The sequence below is a fragment of the Bos mutus genome, chromosome 5, assembly GCF_027580195.1.
Source record: "Bos mutus isolate GX-2022 chromosome 5, NWIPB_WYAK_1.1, whole genome shotgun sequence".
NCBI lineage: Eukaryota > Metazoa > Chordata > Mammalia > Artiodactyla > Bovidae > Bos > Bos mutus.
Genome location: NC_091621.1, coordinates 13,381,852 through 13,401,557, shown reverse-complemented (window position 1 = coordinate 13,401,557; position 19,706 = coordinate 13,381,852). Strand labels below are relative to the sequence as shown.

General features: G+C 39.9%; 1 protein-coding gene across 6 annotated transcripts in view; it reads left to right on the top strand.

Annotated features, from left to right (window-relative positions):
* Nucleotides 1-19,706, top strand: part of CFAP54 (cilia and flagella associated protein 54) — a 304,320-nt gene that overhangs the window by 181,882 nt on the left and 102,732 nt on the right. For all 6 annotated transcript variants that reach the window (XR_011464166.1, XM_070370322.1, XM_070370320.1 and 3 more), the window contains 5 exons: nt 2,425-2,547; nt 8,008-8,061; nt 13,293-13,500; nt 16,921-17,000; nt 18,597-18,766. Coding sequence is in view for 5 of the 6 variants with exons in the window: in XM_070370322.1 (XP_070226423.1) it covers nt 2,425-2,547; nt 8,008-8,061; nt 13,293-13,500; nt 16,921-17,000; nt 18,597-18,766 (635 nt within the window). In the remaining variant the exon portion in view is untranslated. The remainder of the gene's footprint in view (nt 1-2,424; nt 2,548-8,007; nt 8,062-13,292; nt 13,501-16,920; nt 17,001-18,596; nt 18,767-19,706) is intronic.

The following is a 19,706-nucleotide window of genomic DNA, read 5'->3' as shown; positions in this document are numbered from 1 at the left end:
AGTGGCTAAGTTGTGTCTGACTCTTTGCGACTCTATGGACTGCAGCACACCAATCTTTGCTATCCTTCACTATCTCCCAGAGTTTGCTCAAACTCATGTCCATTGAGTCAGTGATGCCATCCAACCGTCTCATCCTCTGCCACCTTCTCCTTTTGCCTTCAATCTTTTCCAGCATCAGGGTCTTTTCCAATGAGATGGCTTTTTGTATAGGTGGCCAAAGTATTGGAGCTCCAGCATCAGTCCTTCCAATAAATATTCAATGTTGATTTCCTTTAGGATTGACTGGTTTGATCTTGCTGTTCAAGGGACTCTCAAGAGTCTTCTCCAGCACTACAGTTTGAAAGCCTGAATTCTTCAGTGCTCAGCCTTCTTTATGGTCCAGGTCTCACATCCTTACATGACTACAAGAAGAAGCATAGCTTTGACTAGATGGACCTTTGTTGGCAAAGCAATGTCTCTGCTTTTTAATATGCTCTCTAGGTTTTGTCATAGCTTTCCTTCCAAGGAGCAAGTGTCTTTTAATTTCATGGCTGCAGTCCCCATCCATAGTGATCTTGGAGCCCAACAAAATAAGATCTGTCTCTGTTTCCACTTTCTCCCCATTTGCCATAAAGTGATGGGACCAGATGCCATGATCTTAATTTTTTGGATGCTGAATTTTAAGTCAGCTTTTTCACTCTCCCCTTTCACCCTCATCAAGAGGCTCTTTAGTTCCTCTTCACTGTCTGCCATTAGAGTGGTATCATCTGCATATCTGAGGTTGTTGATATTTCTTCTGGCAGTCTTGATTCCAGCTTGTGATTCACTAGATGTTTTCAAAACATCAGTCAGGTACAGACCCTGCCCTGTTAAAAACTCTTCAATCACTTATTATGCATAGAATCAAATCCCAAGGGTCCACTCTGGTTGACTGGCCACCATTCACACGTAGCTGCCAACCCTCTTCTCCTCTCTCTAAGCTCCTGCCACACAGGCTGTTCCCTGAACACACCAGGACCCCAGGATTGCTTCTGTCACCACATGACCTTTGTATTCAAGGTGCCCTCAGCAGATTTTCACATTTCCCTCCATCATATCATTTCCCAAATATTCTCTTGAAAGTTTTCTTCTCAGAGAAGTCCCTCTGGATCACAATTTGAAACATAGTATTTTGTCAGTACCTTTTATGTCTTTTCATACTGGATATATCTTCATGTATCCCTTAAATTTAGCTAATAATTTATCCAGTGGATGTAACCTTCAAGATGGCTCTGTGCAGAAGAGAAGCTCAATTTACATTTTGAACAAATGCATGTATTTGATCAGGATCTTTCCTTTTCTTCCTGTAATTTCCTTATTGAAAGTCTTGCTAGGTTATATTCAAAATAAACCATGTACAATATATAGTTACCAATTGACTAATGCTTTTAAGTACATGTCTGTAAAATCGACAGTGTCTGTTCATTGTGGATAAGAAAATGAACAGCTGATGTACTGTGGAATTCATCTCCTGGTTTGTTTGACATCCCTCAGAGTATTAGAGAAAGCAGAAGTGTTTTGTTTTGTCTTTCGTTTTCATTTATTTGGCTGCCTTGGGTGTTAGCTGTGGCATGCAGAATCTTCCATTGCAGCTTGTGGGCTTCTCTCTAATTGTGTTGCACGGGCTTCAGAGCATGCCAGTTCAGTAGTTGTGGCAAATGGGCTTAGTTGCCCTGTGGCATGTGGGCTCTTAATTCCCCGACCAGGAATGGAGAGTCCCCTGTATTGGAAGGTGGCTTCTTAACCATTGGGCCACCAGCAAAGTCCCTGTTTTGTCTTTGTTTGAAACCATATTTTGTTGTTGCTGTTCAGTTGCTCAGTCATGTCCAACTCTTTGTGACCCCATGGACTGCAGCATGCCAGGCTTCCCGGTCCTTCACTGTCTCCTGGAGTTTGCTCAAACTCATGTCCATTGAGTCAGTGATGCCATCCACCTGTCTCATGCCCTGCTGTCCTGTTCTCCTCTTGCCCTCAATCTTTCCTAGCATCAGTGTCTTTTCTGATGAGTCTTTTCCAATGAGTTGGTGACATCAGGTGGCCAAAGTGTTAGCCATACTTTACCATGGGGACAAAAGGATGAAGTAAATTGTTTAAAATGCTTCCATGTCTATCTTATTTCTTTAAATGTGTTTGCATCTGTTATTACTGATGAATGGCCATTGTCTTGAAAAGTCACTTGCTGTGATTCCCTAGTTTTCTTGGTCTCTGTACACATGAGCTGGCTTAGGGACAGAAACATGCATCTCCACAACCGTGTTGTCTGAATGCTACCTTGTAATGCATTACCAATACGAAGCAGACATCTTGGATCTCAGAAAGTTGATGATTTTTCTCTAAAATTTTAATTTTGTAAGTAAAACAAATGGTTTAATTTAGTATCTCTCTTTTGTTTTCTTTCCTTTAAAGATAGAAGTCCTTACAGATTTAGGATTCTTTTCCGAAGCCTTTCATGAGCTATCCCAGATATTTTATGCGAAAAACACGCCTTCTTCAGTACCCACCAGCTGTAAACCTACTGGAAAAATGAAGGTAAGCCTGCCGATTTAATTCAAAGCTGTTTTTTAACCTTTTCAAGGTCATTTTGAAAACTACATTCCTAAAATCTAAGAAATCCTTCCACTAATGGTATTTACAAGTCTCTGGCACTGCAGGCTTCTTTTAAGTCTGATTATTGTACTAATCGTTCAGTAGTGTCTGACTCTTTGCCACACCATGGACTCCTCTGTCCATGACAGCCTCCTCTGTCATGGAATTCTCCAGGCAAGAATTCTGGAGTGAGTTGTCATACCCTTCTCCAGGGGATCTTCCTGACCTAGGGATCAAACCCTGGTCTCCCTCATTGCAGGCAGATTCTTAACCGTGTGAGCCACCAAAACTGATTAGAGCTAACCGCAGACATGCACAAGGCTTCCTTTGCCTAAAATGGAGGGGTGGGTGTCAAGACAGGGATGGGAGTGTGGTCTGGGTGTAGGTTTTGACTGTGGAATTTTGACTCTGTGTTATCATGGAATGTCTCAAGGGACATATTTATTAGCCACTGCCTCTTAGACTTTTGAATCTGAGCTTGTAATTTCTAATTAATATTTTTAGTCAAACAGTCTCTCTTCAAGTTTTATTTGGATATTTTTATTTATATATTAATACTTTATACCAAAAAGTTAAACATATGTTCAAATTTCTTCTGATTTTTATGAGGAGAAAATGTTCTAGTTTGTCAAGCCTTATTGGACTGGGAGAGAGTTTTACCTGGCTTGCTTAATTGGTATTTGTAAATTGCATAAGTGAAGCATCCTTGAAAATGAATGTGTGTGTAGTCACTCAGTCGTGTTTGACTCTTTGTGACCCATGGACTGTAGCCCACCAAGCTCTTCTGTCCATGGAATTCTTCAGGCAAGAATACTGGAGTGGGTTGCCATTCCCTTCTCCAGGGGATCTTCCCAACCCAGGGACTGAATACTGACCTTTAAATTTAAATCAGAGTGAGCTATCATCATTTTCCTCTGCTTTGGTGTTTTTGGTGATCTGGGAATCACTGGATGATCTTGCTTAGGTTAGATATTTGGACGCTCATACACAGGCCAGCAATAAAGGAAACAGGAGAAGGGAACAAGTCAGTTTCCTAGGAGGGACCATGTGTGTGAGGAGTGAGACTGACAGGCACAACACACGCTGGTGGGATTCAGATTTGGAGGAACTAAAAGAAACTGTGCAGTGGCTATACATCTTGAGAAATACTTGCATAGGCTGACAGTATATTTACATATGATGCACACATTACTTCAGTGTGTCCCACTAAAATGTTGCTACTTTTTCTCAATATGACTGCTACATTGTTAATATTTATTGTACTGAGGTAACCTAAGAGGAAGGTTTCCCTAGTGGCTCAGGCAGTGAAGGATCTGCCTACAATGTGGGAGACCCAGGTTTGATTCTTTCACTTTTTAGCCTAAGAGGGACATTCAGTAGGTGATAGGATGTGTGTGTGTGTGTCTATACACCTACAGTTTCAACCAACCATGGTTCAAAATATTCGGAAAAAAATTCCAGAAAGTTCCAAAAGGTAAATATAAATTTGCCTGCTAGCAATTGCTTACATAGCATTTACATTGTATTTACAGTTACTTACATAGCATTTACATTGAATTAGACATTATAAATAATCTAAAGATGATTTAAGGTATATGGGAGGATACACCTAAGATATGTGCAAATACTGTGCTATTTCATGTAAGTAGTTAAGCATTGCAGATTTTGGTAAAGGAGGTTGGGGGATGAATCCTGGAATCAGTCCTCCACTGTATTTCTATCTAGTTAGCTGTCTATCTGGGAGTCTGTTGGGTTTTTTGGTTCATTTTCTATGGCCCAAATAATTTATCTTGTTACCTGGGTTAAATGATCAGTGTTTTCTTGTTTGTTTCTCAAGCAACAACCTTTCCTTATTGAAATAGTTTTGTTATTAAAATCATATTTTAATTCATTGAAAATTATTTATTGAATGCTGACTGAATATAGGCACTATTCCAGACATGGAGCCAGAACCATGGAAAGATAAATGGAGTTCTTGCCTTGCTGAAGGCACATTACCATTGGATGGTCTAGTGAGGAAGACAAATAATAAGCATATTAAGCACACAACCATATGTCAGATGGTGACAATGGCGTGAAGGCTGATCAAGCTGAGTTGAGGGGATAGGAAGTGGCCAGAGTGGTGGGCGAATGTCTTATTGAGGGTGGTTTGGGAAATCTAATAAGGAGTGGAAGATTTGAGGGAACAACCTTCCAAATAAGAGGAAGTACAAGAGGAAAGGCCTGGAAGATGTGGTTGTGGAAAACTAGAGAGGCCACATGAGGCTGGGCCCAGACTGGAGAGAAAGTAGATGACAGGGCAGCACCCAGGAGCTAGGTCATATTGGATCACACAGGGCTGGGTGAGGACTAGAGTTTGCTTTGAATATGAGAAACCTGGTAAAGCTTTGAAAGAGGACTGATGCAATAGTGGTAAGTTTCATAGAACCATTTACTTGCTATTTGGGGAATGGATGGTGGATGAGGTTGAGTATAAATAGCGAGACCAGGGAGAAGGGCTTTGCAAATGAGCTGAGTGAGACATGACAGTGGTTAGAGGTAAACGGGGTGGAAGGAAAGAAATGTGGTGAAGTTCTAGATGTGTAGCTAAGGCAGAGCTGACAGCATTTGCTGATGCTGGTTGAGATATAGGAGGTAAGAGAAAGAAGTTAAGCATGACCACACAGCTTCAACATGAGCAGCTGGTAGGAAAGTGTTTTCATTGACTGAAATGGGGAGTCCTGCTGCTCTGAGGCAGGGTGGAGCCTGTTAAGTGTGAGATTCCTAATAGACAAACAGGTGGAGAGGCTGCCTGTGTAGGTGCAGAGAGTATATGATTCAGAGGAGGGCTGCAGGTAAATTTGGGAGCATTAACAGAGAATTAAAAAATCATGGGACTGGATGAAATCAGCTGGGGACCAAGGCAGAGTGAAAAGTAGAAGTCAGAGGACTGGATGTTGGGATCCTCCACACTTAGGGTCCAGAAGACAAGAAGGAAAGGGAAGTCAGCTGGGTAGACTGGGAAGCAAGAGAAAGTTTTCAGTAGTCACTGGTATCACCAAAGCAAATAAACAAGCAGCCTGAAACTCACGTGCTCAGTCACTTCAGTTGTATCCAACTCTTTGTGACATATGGACTATATAGCCCGCCAATCCAAACTGAAACTTATGTATACAGATAAATTCCAAACTTCATTTTTTTAATCAACTCATTTGCGTAAGACAAAAGTGGGGGCAAATTGTCTCCTGATGGACTGTGACTTCATATTTTTTATTCTCAAAGTTATTGTGCAGCTTTCCAGCTTCAGTTGGGAATTTAGAAAGCGTAATTAAAAGAGGAAGTGCATTCAGGGTTTATAATTAAAATAGGTGCCAATGTTATTAGGCTGCAGGCTAGTTATTTAAAGAAAGGATTAATGAATTAGATTTCAGTGTAAAAGCAGTTACTGAAAAAAAATCTTACAGATTATGATTGGACTTTTCACAGGCTTTTAAAAAATTCTATTTTTAAACATACTCATATTGAGTTTCTGTTCTCATCACCAAATCTAAAGTCCTGTCATTAAACTTCTTTAAATTATATCACCAGAAGTCTCACCCTGGATTTGCTTACTCACTTTTCAATGTATTCAAGGAAATAAAGACTATCTTAAAAAAAAAAAAAAGAAATGTCTTTAAACGCTTACCAACACTTTCTTCCCTTTAGAGCTATGTGTGATGTCTTGATTTAGAGGTCCCTCAAAAGCAGATCCTGAAATAAAGATTTGGGAACACGTAGTGTGGTCAGGGGACTTCCCTTATGGCTCAGGTGGTAAAAAATGCACCTGCAATGTGGGAAACCTAGGTTTGATCCCTGAGTTGGGAAGATCTCCTGGAGAAGGGAAAGGCTACCCACTCCAGTATTCTGGCCTGGAGAATTCCATGGACTATATAAATATAGTCCATGAGGTCACAAGAGTCTGACACGACTGATCAACTTTCACTTTCACAGTGTGTTTGGGCGGTGACTCCAGGAAGAACTGTGAGTAAGGGGGAAAGTCAGACAGCGAAATAAGGAAAACCACTCCAAAGAGTGTTAATGAGATCACTGCCATGGCAGTCGGGGCCACGGAGAGACAGTCCCTCACCCCTCATGGGTAGTGGCTGCTCCTTACGTGTCCAGCCTCTCCTGAAACTCTCTTGTGGCGGCAGACCACCCTCAGGTAGAGAGGTCCAGGTGGTTGAAGTAGGATACCATCCACATATGAGTGACCTATTCATGGAAGATGCTGGTGACTTCCAGGTGACCAAGAGGATGTGAGTGAGGTATTAGTATTGATGCCTGAGAACAGGTGCCTTTTAAAAAGGTCTTCCGTACCAAGGGGGATGCACACTCATAATGAGACAACAATGTTCTGTAGCAAATGAGTAGAATGTTTTCTAAGGCAACATTATATTTAGAACATATTAGCAGGTAATTCACAAACAAGGAAAGAACCACAAAAAGCATCATTCTGAAGAGTAATACAATTTTACCTCAAACTGGCAAAAAAAAAAAAATATAGGCGCTAATATGCAATGCCATTGAAACTGCACTAATCCTTTTCATACAACGTGGGTGGAAGGTAAACTGAGCTGTGAGTGTGTGTTAGTCGCTCAGTCATGTCTGACTCTTTGTGACCCTATGGACTATAGTCCGCCAGTCTCCTCTGTCCATGGGATTTTCCAGGCAAGAATACTGGAATGGGTTGCCATTTCGTACTCCAGGGGATCTTCCCAACACAGGGATGGAATCCGGGTCTCCTGCACTTCAGGCAGATTCTTTACTGTCTCAGCCACCAGGGAAGCCTCTTATTCTTATGACCCAGCACTTCTGCTTCCAGGAATCTATTCAAAGGTGCTAATCAGAAATACTCATCACCAATATTATTTAGTACAGGGCTGAATGGTGGGTGAAGGTGGAAGTGGTCCTCTTTGCCTCACAATAGGCAAGAGGATAAGTTATTATGCTACTGCGATTGGCCAAAATGTTCTCTCAGGTTTTTCCATGGGATGTTGCAGAAAAACCCAAACAAACTTTTGGCCAACACCAGTACATTCGTAGGCTAGAGTGTCATTGAGCTGTTGGATGAGGTTTACAAATAACTTAATGGCTTGAGAAAATAATTATGATGTAACATTTAGTGAAAAGGAAGACAAATCCATATATAAAGCTTTAAAATACATCAGAAGGAAGTTGGTAGTAAAGACACCAAGATATTAACATTAACAACCTAAAGATTTTTTGCTTTCTTCTTTATACTATACTTGCCTTTTCTGACTAGAGCATGTATTACTCTTATAGTAAAAATGGTATTTTAAAATAGCTTTAGAACACATTAACGTTTTCATCTAAAGGGCCACTCAGTACTCTTGTTTCTAATGTTAACATTTTGTATATTGACAGCTATTTCAATCATTTGACTCGGGAAAACCTCTTATTAGTAAAGAGAATCTGCAGGTAAGGATAACATTTTATAAACTTTGGCTATTTAGTGTGGATAATTTTTGAGTCATTTCCATCTATTTGGTGTGTATAATCTTTGCTTTTGAGCACTGCTGTGAATATATTCTTCTATTCTAGTAAAGGGGTTTTACCTCCAAATACTGAAGCCAGCGGTACAGTTGGACCCAAACTGATCTGCTTTTCAGATACAACAAGCATCAATTATTGCTCCTCAATTTTTCAGTTATACATGCATCGTCAGTGTCTTATCTAGCCACGCCAAACATCTAATATTTATCTTAGTTACCTAGTAGCTTTGATCATAAGTAAAGGATTTTCTAATGGGCCACCTGTTCAATACTGCTTTTACTTAGACCCTTGCCCCAGTCTGAGATGGCCTCTCAACCAGTGTTTGGAAGGTTTTCTTTTCTTTTCTTTTTCAGTTTTTTACTGGAATGTAATCAACACATATTGTTGTGTAAATGTGAGGTGCACAACTGCATTGATTTGATACTTTTATGTATTGCACTATGATTTCCCCTGCAGGGTTAGCTAAAGGAATATTTTCATATAGCATTTTCATAAACAATTCCTCTGACTTTCCCACTACTTTTTACAAAGAGAGGACCAGATTGCCCATCTCATTAAGTTTGTTCTTGTCAATAATTGAATGATTGGGTTTTAAGTTTTTGATGTCCTATGAGCATTTAAGTATATTTTTTCAAGTCATTAAAAAAAATCTTAAGAGTACCAACTATTTGTTCCACTAGAAAGTGTTAATGTGGAAGGTTGGTATGGTGATCATTGTTAATGGGATTGCAGATAGGTGAGTGGTTCATACAGCTAGGTGATGGTTAATGCATCTAGCCAGACACATGTAGTTTTCGTTTTTTTTTTTTGCTCAGAAATAGCATTCTGTTTCACTAAGTATTAATTTTTATGAAATAATTTTGAGAGACATTTCCTCAAAATTGCTTTATTTTTTCTTCCATAATTTTGATATATCCACCTTTTATTAAATATGTAATCTTATTACTTTTCTATTATTGTTCATTTTATTCCACAAACTTCACTTTTAATTATCATTCAGGTGACTCATTGTTTTTGTCTTAAAATTTGTTTTAATTTACAACCAAGTTGCCTGACATGGAAGAGTTGGTATTAGGAAGATACAAGTACATATTCAACTTTCATTTTAGTGTTCTGAGACCTTGGAATGTTTCAGAATATTTATTTCTTTCCAGTCATAAATGCCAGGGCATCCTAAAAACACTTCTTTTGGTTTTGGTTATAAAAGTGGTTTGGGGTATAAACAGAATGTCTGTCTGATTTTTTTTTTTTTTTTAAGAGACTGACAGTATAATGGAAAACCAATTTCTATTAGCTAATTAATTAAAACAGAACTGCTGGTCTGCTTAAGATGCTTCAGATTACATTTTATATTTTCTGTAGAAAGAGAGAGAAAAGAGTGTTAGATAGCATTACTAATTAATCTTCTTTTGATCCTCAAGTGTTTGTGTGTAATTGTCAGGGCTCATTAAATCACTGTTTGCTGTGGATAAAAAAGAGAAACCTTCTCCTACACATCCCTCCACCCCTAACCAGTCTGAAGTTCCTTTTTCTAGATGGAGAATGTCAGCCATTTTCCTAGTACACCCATTTGTTACCAAATCAGTCTCAGAGTTGCTCCATGTCTGGTTCTGATGTGGATATTGTTTTCCACCCTTTACAAGAGGTTAAGCAGGGAGAATGAACAACAGCAACAGACCTCCCCACTGCCAGCATTGGCTCAAAATCTCTCAAACGATGAGATTTTTATTTTTCAGTTTGCATAAGGCAAATAATTTCCTTCTTTTTAGAATAGATAGTCCTGGCATCTGCTTTTTATATTAATTTAACAAATATTTACCAAGAGCCTGTTGTGTACAAAGCACATTCTTGAGCTGTCAAATAAATGCATCAGTTAATCAACAATACGGATTCCAAGCCCTCAGAGAACTTATAGTTTAGTGGGCAAGACTAGTAATAAACATGATATATGTCTAAATATTATAAATGAGTAAATTATGTAGTATGTTAGAAGGTGAACCATGCTGCAGGGGACAATGAACCTAGCAGCCAATAAAGAGGGTAGGCTGGAGTTGTAATTTTGAATGAGGCAATCAGCTTAGTCATCACTGAGGTGACATTGGTGAACAGACCTGAAGCAGATAAAGTTGCAAGTCATATGAAATCTGGAGAAAGAATAATCTTAGAACAGGCTACAGTGGGTGCAAAGGCCCTGAGGCAGGATCGCCTACTTAGTGAGGGACACCTTGGCCAGTGTTCCTTGAGTTGTGTGAGTGATGGGAGAACAGTAGGAGACGGGTCAGAGAGGTAACGGGGTGGCTAGTGATGGGGTGCCCAAATGGAGAAGGGCCTTGTAGGGCTTTCATCATCCAGGCTCTTACTCTGAACAAAAGGAGGAGCCACTGGAAGATTCAGGGCAGAGGTGTAGCCTGATCTACTTTTTTTTTTTAATTTATAATTTATTAATTTTTGACTGTGCTGGGTCTTCTCTGCTGCACAGACTTTTCTCTAGTTGCAGAGTGTAGGGACTCCTCTCTAGTTGTGGTACATGGCCTTCTCATTGCAGTGGCTTCGTTTGTTGCAGAGCACGTGGGCTCAGTAGCTGAGGCTCCTGGTTTCAAGAGCATATGCTCAGTAGTTGTGGCACGTGGGCTTTGTTGTTCCACAGTATGTGGGATCTTCCTGAATCAGGGATCAAACCCATGTCCCCTACATTGGTAGGCGGATACTTTATCACTGAGCCACCAGGGAAGCCCTACTTATGTTTTAAAGGGATCATTTTAGCTAATCTGTGGAGTCTACTGTGTGTGTCAGGTACCAGGGAAGCCCTACTTATGTTTTAAAGGGATCATTTTAGCTAATTTGTGGAGTCTACTGTGTGTGTCAGGTACTATTATGGTGCTGTCAATCAGACACATTAGCCAATAAACAATATAGACAAATTCTCAGTCCTTATAGAGCTTATATTTTGTGTGTGTGTGGTGGGGGATGGAAATCAGGAATAAAATTTTGGACATGTTGAGTTTGAGATGTAAGAATTGAGTCAGAAGTTGATTACACGAGTCTTGAGTTAGAAGAGAAGTTGGAGCTAGACACAAAAATGTAGGACTTAGCATTTAGATGAGATTAAAAGCATGAGCCTGATTAAGATCATCTAAGGGGAGAGAATGAGGATACAGAAGGGGACCAAGCCCTGGGACACTACAATACTTAGAGGTCTAGGAGAAGAGGAGGAACCAGCAAAGAAGACTGAAAAGGAGGAGTGGATAGAGTAGGAAAAGAAGCAAGGGAGTGTGGTGGCTTGGAAGCCAAGAGAGGAACATTTTCAAAAGAGGGAATGTTTATTAGTGTCAAATATTGCTGACAAATGCAGTCCTGTAATTCACCAAGTCTTAAACATTCATTTTAATAAAACATTTAATAGCTCTGCAGTTAGAATGCATTTTACAGTTGCAGGCATATGAATGTTTAATTGGCATATAAAATAATGGTGTCTTAGATTAACATAACATAGCATATGAAGCAGGCTTCCCTGGTGGCTCAGACGGTAAAGAATCCGCCTATAAGGCAGGAGTCCCAGGTTTGGAAGGGACTCCTTGGGTCCTTCCTTTGGGTCAGGAAGATCCCCTGAAGAAGGGAATGGCTACTCACTCCAGTATTCTTGCCTATGAAAACTAAGAATTGAACAATGGCTTTAGCCTAGAGTAGGCCATTGATGACTTTGAACAGAGGATTTCAGTGTAAGGATGGAGTATGTTTACAAGAAAATGAAAGGAGAGAGATTGGAATAGTGACAACCTTGTAGGTTGTTGTTGTAAACAAAAGAGAAAATTCGGGTAGTAAATGGAGAGGGAAGTCAGAATGTAGAGAGTTAATCGGTTTTTAAAATGGAGAAGACAGAGTACTGATGAGAATGTCTCTGTAGAAAGGAAACATTTTTTACAAATTGAAGTATAGTTGATATACCGTGTTGTATGAATTTCTGCTGTACAGCAAAGTGATTGAGTTATACACATATATACATTCTTTTTCATATTCTTTCTCATTACAGTTTATCATAGGATACTGAATTTAGTTCTCTGCATTCTACAGCTATAGGACCTTGTTGTTTATCCATTCCACATATAATATAGCTTACATATGCTAAGTCCAAATTTTCAATGTATCCCTTCCCTCCCTCCTTCCCTTGGCAAACACAATTCTGTTTACTGTGTCTGTGAGTCTGTTCCTGTTTTATAGATAAGTTTGCTCATGTCATATTTTAGATTCCATGCGTGAGTGATATCATGTGGCATTTGTCAGAAAGGGAACACTTACACTGTAGGAGAGAATGGCTCATCAGACTGGTGGGGATGGGACTGATGACCTAAGTCGCGGCACCGGCCTTAGGGAGCAGGGAGGAAGGCAGGGCAGTGAGGCAGGTGCGTGGGGAGGTGGAGCTGCGGGGTCTGTGGGCGCTACTCTGACTGCTTCAATTTGCTCATTTGAGTAGAGGAAGCACGGTTATTTGCTGGGAGGGGCATGGGGGAAGAAGTGTTAGAATTTAGAAACAAAAAGGGCATGAAGTGGTTGTCTAAGGAGAGAGCAAGAGTGAATGGACTGGGAAAATGTAGGATGATGACAGGTGGCACTGAGGCTTGGTCAGGAATGTAAAGTGGGACCACTTAGAACAATTGCCAAGGAAGTGTCTGTGTGCAAGGGAGGGGGCCAGGAAGTTGAGGGAGTCCTCAGCTGGGCATTCTCATGATTGACCCAGAATCTAAGCTGGGAAGGGGTTGCTTGTCTACCTGCTCTTCCTCCTCTTCCAACCTGTGAGCCCTAATTCACTTGAGCTAAAGCAGAGCGGCCAACATGCCTGGCTGGTGAGCTTTTTTAGTTGCTCTATTTTGTCCCCTCCTCGATGCCAGCACCAGGTTCACTCTCATTGCGTGGCAGGGCTGACCTTGTGGGGCAGGTCACCCACTGGTGAGGAACGGCAGTAGCACTGTGGACCTGCTGGCATTGTTGTGATATCATGTCTCTCCCAATGGACTTGCCAATTACAGTCCCTCGTGTCTAGCCCTCCATTCCTTCATCCTGTGCCAAATAAGGACTGTAGAAGGACTGAAGCTAATAATATCTGAGAACAGTATTTTACTACTTTTCCTGATTTTCTTTTTTTTTCTCCATTGTTTTAGGCACTTGATGATTTAATAAATAAAGGCATGCCTGTAATTCTGACTACAGTCAGCCAGCAACATCTCTTAAATAAGTTTTTAGTTGTTAAAGCATACTTTTTCATAAATGTGGCTGCAACAATAAATTGTGTCCCAGAACAGACAATGAAACCAGTCGGCCATGGAGTTATGAATGAGAAAAGCAAACCAAATCTTCCAAACTTGAAAGGTAACGATTTATTTTATTTTTGCTTATTTCTCTTTTTATTTCCTTTCCCTTCCAATTCCCCACTCTACCCACTATAGTCCATATAAACATTCTAGCAGGTATTCTTTCATAGTTTTCTCTGAGTTCACTTAATGACACACATATGTGCTTATGTCTAGGTGCCATATCCACCAATTTATCTGCATATATGTCTACTTTTTTTACATTATGTGCAGTTGACCCCGGAACAACACAGGTTGGAATTGCGCAGGTCCACTGGTTTATTAAATTTTTTCAATAGTGAATATTTCAATACTGCAAATCTGTGGTTGGTTGACTCTGCAGATGCTAAACTGTGGATATAGAGGACTGTCTATACCAAGCACCGAGTATAAATTATACATGGATTTTTGCTGCATGGAGGGTCAGTGCCCCTAACCTCTATGTTGATCAACGGTCAGCTGCACATACAAAATCAGATTTGTCATTTGCTTAAGAGATGACATATTTTTAATTTTTCTGCTTTTTGCAGTTTTTATGTAGAAAACTTTGCTAAGCCACCCCAAGTCAACTGCTTTGCTTTGTCTCCTATCTTGGCTGTGTGGTATTCTATGCTGTGAACATCCCATGATTTATTCAACCATTCCTTTGTTGTGTGTTCATTTTGTTTCCAGGATATGGAGTATTTGCATATCGCTAGATACTGCCATATCCAGGGATATGCAGAAGCACTACATATCCATATTATAGTATATATTTCTATGGGATAAGATATCCATGGATGGAATTTATAGCCCATATATACATACAAAACTATATAAGCATTTTGCAAATGTAATAATGTTGCCTTAAAATAGTTTTTTTTAACTACTAAGTATGATATTAACTGTCCTTGATCAGGTAGAGGAATTTCTCTTCTGTTCCTAAGTTGTTGAGTAAGATTTTATTATGAAAGGGTGTTCAGTTCAGTTCAGTTCAGTCACTCAGTTGTGTCCGACTCTTTGCGACCCCATAGACTGCAGCGTACCAGGCTTCCCAGCATACCAACTCCTGGAGTTTACTCAAACTCACGCCCATCGAGTCAGTGATGGCATCCAACCATCTCATCCTCTGTCATCCTCTTCTCCTCCTGCCTTCCATCTTTCCCAGCATCAGGGTCTTTTCCAATGAGTCAGTTCTTCTCATCAGGTGGCCAAAGTATTGGAGTTTCAGCTTCAGTATTAGTACTTCCAATGAATATTCAGGACTGATTTCCTTTAGTATGGACTGGTTGTATCTCCTTGCAGTCCAAGGGACTCTCAAGAATCTTCTCCAACACCACAGTTCAAAAGCATCTATTCTTCAGCATTCAGCTTTCTTTATAGTCCGATTCTCACATCCACACATGACTACTGGAAAAACCATAGCTTTGTCAGCAATGTCTCTGCTTTTTAATATGCTGTCTAGGTTGGTCATAGCTTTTCTTTCAAGGAGCAAGCATCTTTTAATTTCATGGCTGCAGTCACCACCTGGAGTGATTTTGGAGCCCAAGAAAATAAGTCTGTCACTGTTTCCATTGTTTACCCATCTGTTTGCCATGAAGTGATGGGACCAGATGCCACGATCATAGTTTTTGAAAGTTGAGTTTTAAGCCAGCTTTTTCACTTTCCTCTTTCACTTTCATCAAGTGGCTCTTTAGTTTCTCTTCGCTTTCTGCCATAAAGGTGGTATCATCTGTGTATCTAAAGTTATTGATATTTCTCCTGGCAATCTTGATTCCAGATTGTGCTTTATCCAGCCCAGCATTTTGCATGATGTACTCTGCATATAAGTTAAATATAGTGTTGGATTTTATTAAATGTTTTTCCTGTGTCTATTAAGATGATTATATGTTTTTTATTTTGTATTCTATCAATAGGGTGTATTGGTTGATTTTTGAGTGTTTAATCATCCTTGCTTTCTTGGGATAAATCCCACTGGTCATGGTGTAAAATCTTTATATATATTCCTGGATTGTTTTCTAGGATTTTCTTAAAGATTTTTGCATCCATATTCATATGATATATTATGTAGTTTTTTCTTATGATGTCTTTGTCTAGTTTTGGTATCAGAATAATATTGACCTCTGTTTTAAAGTGTAAGTTTTCTTATTATTCAGGTATGGTAAGGCCAACTGTGGAGAAGAAAATGGCAACCCACTCCAGTATTCTTGCCTTGATAATCCTGTGGACAGAGGAGCCTGGTGGGTTACAGTCCATGGGATCACAGAGTTGGATACGACTGAGCGACTAACACTTTCACACAAACGCTTAAGGCCAACAGATCAGGAACTGACTGCCAGTGAAAACATAGTTTGTTACTTAGAGCCCCCAAGAGGGAGGGGCCTAATACAACATGGGACCGCTGCTCAGGAGGCAGAGAGGGCCAGAGGAAGATGTGGGTCAGACTCTTCCCGGCGTTTCTCCATACCAACCTTCAGGCATTTGTCTTCTATCCTTGTCTCTCTCACACTTTCCCTTAGGGAAGAAGACCACAACCCAGATCTTTCTTCTGGGCCCTCCATCCTCAGCTGACCCTTAGCTCCAGAGCCTCCTAATTTAGGAGAAGAGCCAGGTAGGTTGAAGTTGGAAGAAGGGAGGAAGTCAAGAGTGTTCAGTTCCATGATATTCAGGACTCCCTGTTCCACTTGGCAAACTTAGCCTCTTTACGTGCGTCATTTGTGCATTAATTCCTAGTCAAATAGGACTTGTCATTTTTCTCCCTTTTGTAGTCTAGAAGCCAGGCTTACTAAAGCAGGCAAAGACTGCGATATAAATTGTCTCAGTTCTCCCTTGCTCAGAATGAGGGCTGGCTTTGGATCGTAGGTAGGAATGTCAAGATGTTTGAGGAGTGTAGGTTGTGCTGTTCCAAATGGTCTCACTCTCTGGTCTTAGAGTGAGGGGCTGGTGCAGATCAGCAGTACTGACACCTCCAAGGAGATCTTACTGAGATATTATAAACATCTAGAAGTCTCAGAATACTTTGAGAACCATATAGGGTCACAGGTGAGGAACCACTACTTTGTATCAGTAGTTGATTAACTTGAATGGCATCAACAAACATATGAAAGATCCTTTCAGAATTGTCTTGGAGAAGGAAATGGCAACATTCTCCAGTGTTCTTGCCTGGAGAATCCCTTGGACAAAGGAGCCTGGTGGGCTACTCCATGAGGTCATAGAGTTGGACACAACTGAGTGACTCACACACACACACACACACACAATTTGTTTTAAGAATCAGCCGTAGTCTTCTATAGAGTATGATATTTGAGGACCATTGTATATAGCAATGTATTTCTAATTATCATTGTGGTTGATTTTTAAACATTAAATTTCCCAACTAATGATAAGTTTTATAAATTAGAATTCACATTTAAGCTAACCATAGATATATGTAGTTCTTCTAAAATGTTGTGTTTTGTAGAGATGTGTTTAAAGGATGAGGGAGGCTCACTTTGTCATCTGACAAAATTGAAAGAGAACTTTGCTCTTAGCACACTAAAGGTAAGTTTAAAAAAAAAAATTCTCAAATCATAGTGAATCAGTTACCACAATGCCCACTCTTAGGCCCTGGCCAGGCCAACCTTCACGTTTGTGCTTACTGTTGGGAAATCTGTTAGCTTTTCTTTCCCAAGCATGGGTTGGGGCCAGAGATGGGTCTACTCCCCATGAAAAAAGCAGATGCTGAGTGGTGTCAGACTTTGACCTTTTAACTCAGGTAAGTTGGTGGGGAAAATAAGATTTATTATTTGATGGGATCTAAGCTCTCCATACCCTGTTTGGCAGCTCCTAATCGTAACAGTGATTCACAACAGCAACAACAACAGAACCATTTATTTGGTACTTACTATTATACATGACAGGCACTTTGCATTATATTTAATTCTCACAACTCTGTGATGTACCTGTTAATCATTTTTGAACTATATTGTGCTGAACGATGAATAAATTGAGGCTTAGACAGTAAGAAATTCACTAGTGCCAGGTAATTGATAAAATACAGATCATGTTCTTAACCATTATACTAAATTACCTTAGTCCTTATATAATATTTACTGCCCTATACAAAGAAGTCTTCAGAGACCTGTTCCTTGAAAGTTTGGTTGGGCTCTTTCTCTTTTTTCTCTAATTAGTACTGATTGTCCACCTTAAAATCTTGTTATCTTCACATTACAAGTTAGATGAGCATAGTTTAATTTGAAATACAGTTGATCCTTATTGTTTACAGATTCAGTATTTGCTGATTTGCTTATCTGCTAAAAGTTACTTGTAACCTCCAAATCAAAACCCTTGGCTCTTTGGTGGTCATTTGGGGACCTGCACAGAGCATAGAAGAATTGGATTTTTCTGACATGCACATTCTCAGCCAAGTTGAACAACACGATGGTGACTTTTTGTTTCCACTCTCATACTATAAACAAGTATCCCTTTTCATGGTGTATTTATTGCCAAACTTTTCACATTTTTGTGGGGGTTTTGTCATTTCATTATTTGAAATGGCCCCTAAGCATAAAGCTGAAGTGCTGTCTAGTAATCCTAAGTTCAAGAAGGCTGTGATGAGCCTTTTGGAGAACATGTGTATGTTAGACAAGCTTCAGTCAGGCATGAATTATAGAGCTCCTGGCTGTGAGTTCAGGGATAATGAATCTACGTTATATATTCAATTATATGTCTTTAAACATAGACACACATTAAACAAGATTACATATTGATCAGCTGACAAAAAATGGTGTGACCAGAGGCTTGTAGGAACCTATCCCTGTATTTCCCCTAGGAGTAATGCTTCAGCATTCACTGACTCAGTGTTGGCAGGAACTTTCTAGAACACAGCTTCTGTGAATAAGCAAGTATGGGCATCAGCTGTGTGTGCAGTAAAGGGCCACTGTCCTGCACCTTATTCCTGCCATTACTGCCCTTTTCATTCTCTGCTAACTTTTCCTGTTCACTGAGCTCTCTTCTCTGATGCTTTTGTTCAGATTTCCTTTTTGCTCTTCCATTCATTGTTACTTTTTAGTACGTAAAAAATGCTTGCTGAGTAAGGATGAGACATGGTTTGTATTATGTCTGGACTTGGGTCACTGCGTGGTATTCTTTCTTTAGTCAATTTTACTGACAGAAGCTGAAGACAGACTCAACACCCTTCTGTCGGAGATGGACCATCTAAGCCATAAGGACCTCTCTCAGTGTTCTGCTGGCGAACTGGAGATTGTGGTGGAGGTCAGACTGCAGCTGGCTGCCATTGCCCTGCAGAGACACCGGGCAGCATACAGGCAAGTATCTGCACACATGATTTCTTCCTCACCCTGATTTGTTCAATATATCTCAATTTTATGTAAGCTTCAAAAATTCCTAGATTAATAGAGCAGACTTAGGATTCAGGGTTTTTTTTTCACGTTACTACACTTAAAATTATAGTCCTCAACAAATGAGTTGGTTTATTAAAGCACATAGCTCGGATGTTTTATGTCAAACATTAGCAAATTCACAGATCTCTCCTTTTCAGAATTAATCTATTTTTTTTAATCTATTTTTTTAAAAGGCAGAATCTAAATTCCTTATAGCTTTTTACAAATTACACCTGTGGAATATTTTTTCCAACCAATAACAATATTAAAAATTAACTCTATTTTTAAAAAGTTACTATGAACTATGCTGTGCTGAATCATTGAATAAACTGTTGTAAGTGGCAGATTTTTTAAATGTGATGCAATTGCTAATGTCAGATTTTTCCTTTCATTTGTTCATTGATTGATTCATTTATAGTGATCAGTATCTGTTGACATTGCCAAGTCGCTTCAGTCATGTCTGATTCTTTGTAACCCTATGGACTAGCTTGCAAGGCTCCTCTGTCCGTGGGACTGTCCAGGCAAGAAGACTAGAGTGGGTTGTCATGTGCTTCTCCAGGGGATCTTCCCGACCCAGGGATTGTAACCACATCCCTTACGTCTCCTGCATTGGCAGGCGTGTTCTTTACCACTAGTGCCACCGGGGGCTTCTCCCACCTGTCTGTAGTGTGGGAAACCTAAGTTAGATCACTTTTCACTTTCTTTCATCTGCTGAGTACCTTGCTCTAGGGCTCTGTTCTAGACACTGAGGATACAAAGATGAATAGAATACAGTTTCTGTATTCAAAAGCTCATAGACGGTTAAAATACTTCTCAATGATTTTTTAATATTGAATAATATAGAAATATACTTTAAAGAGCTTCC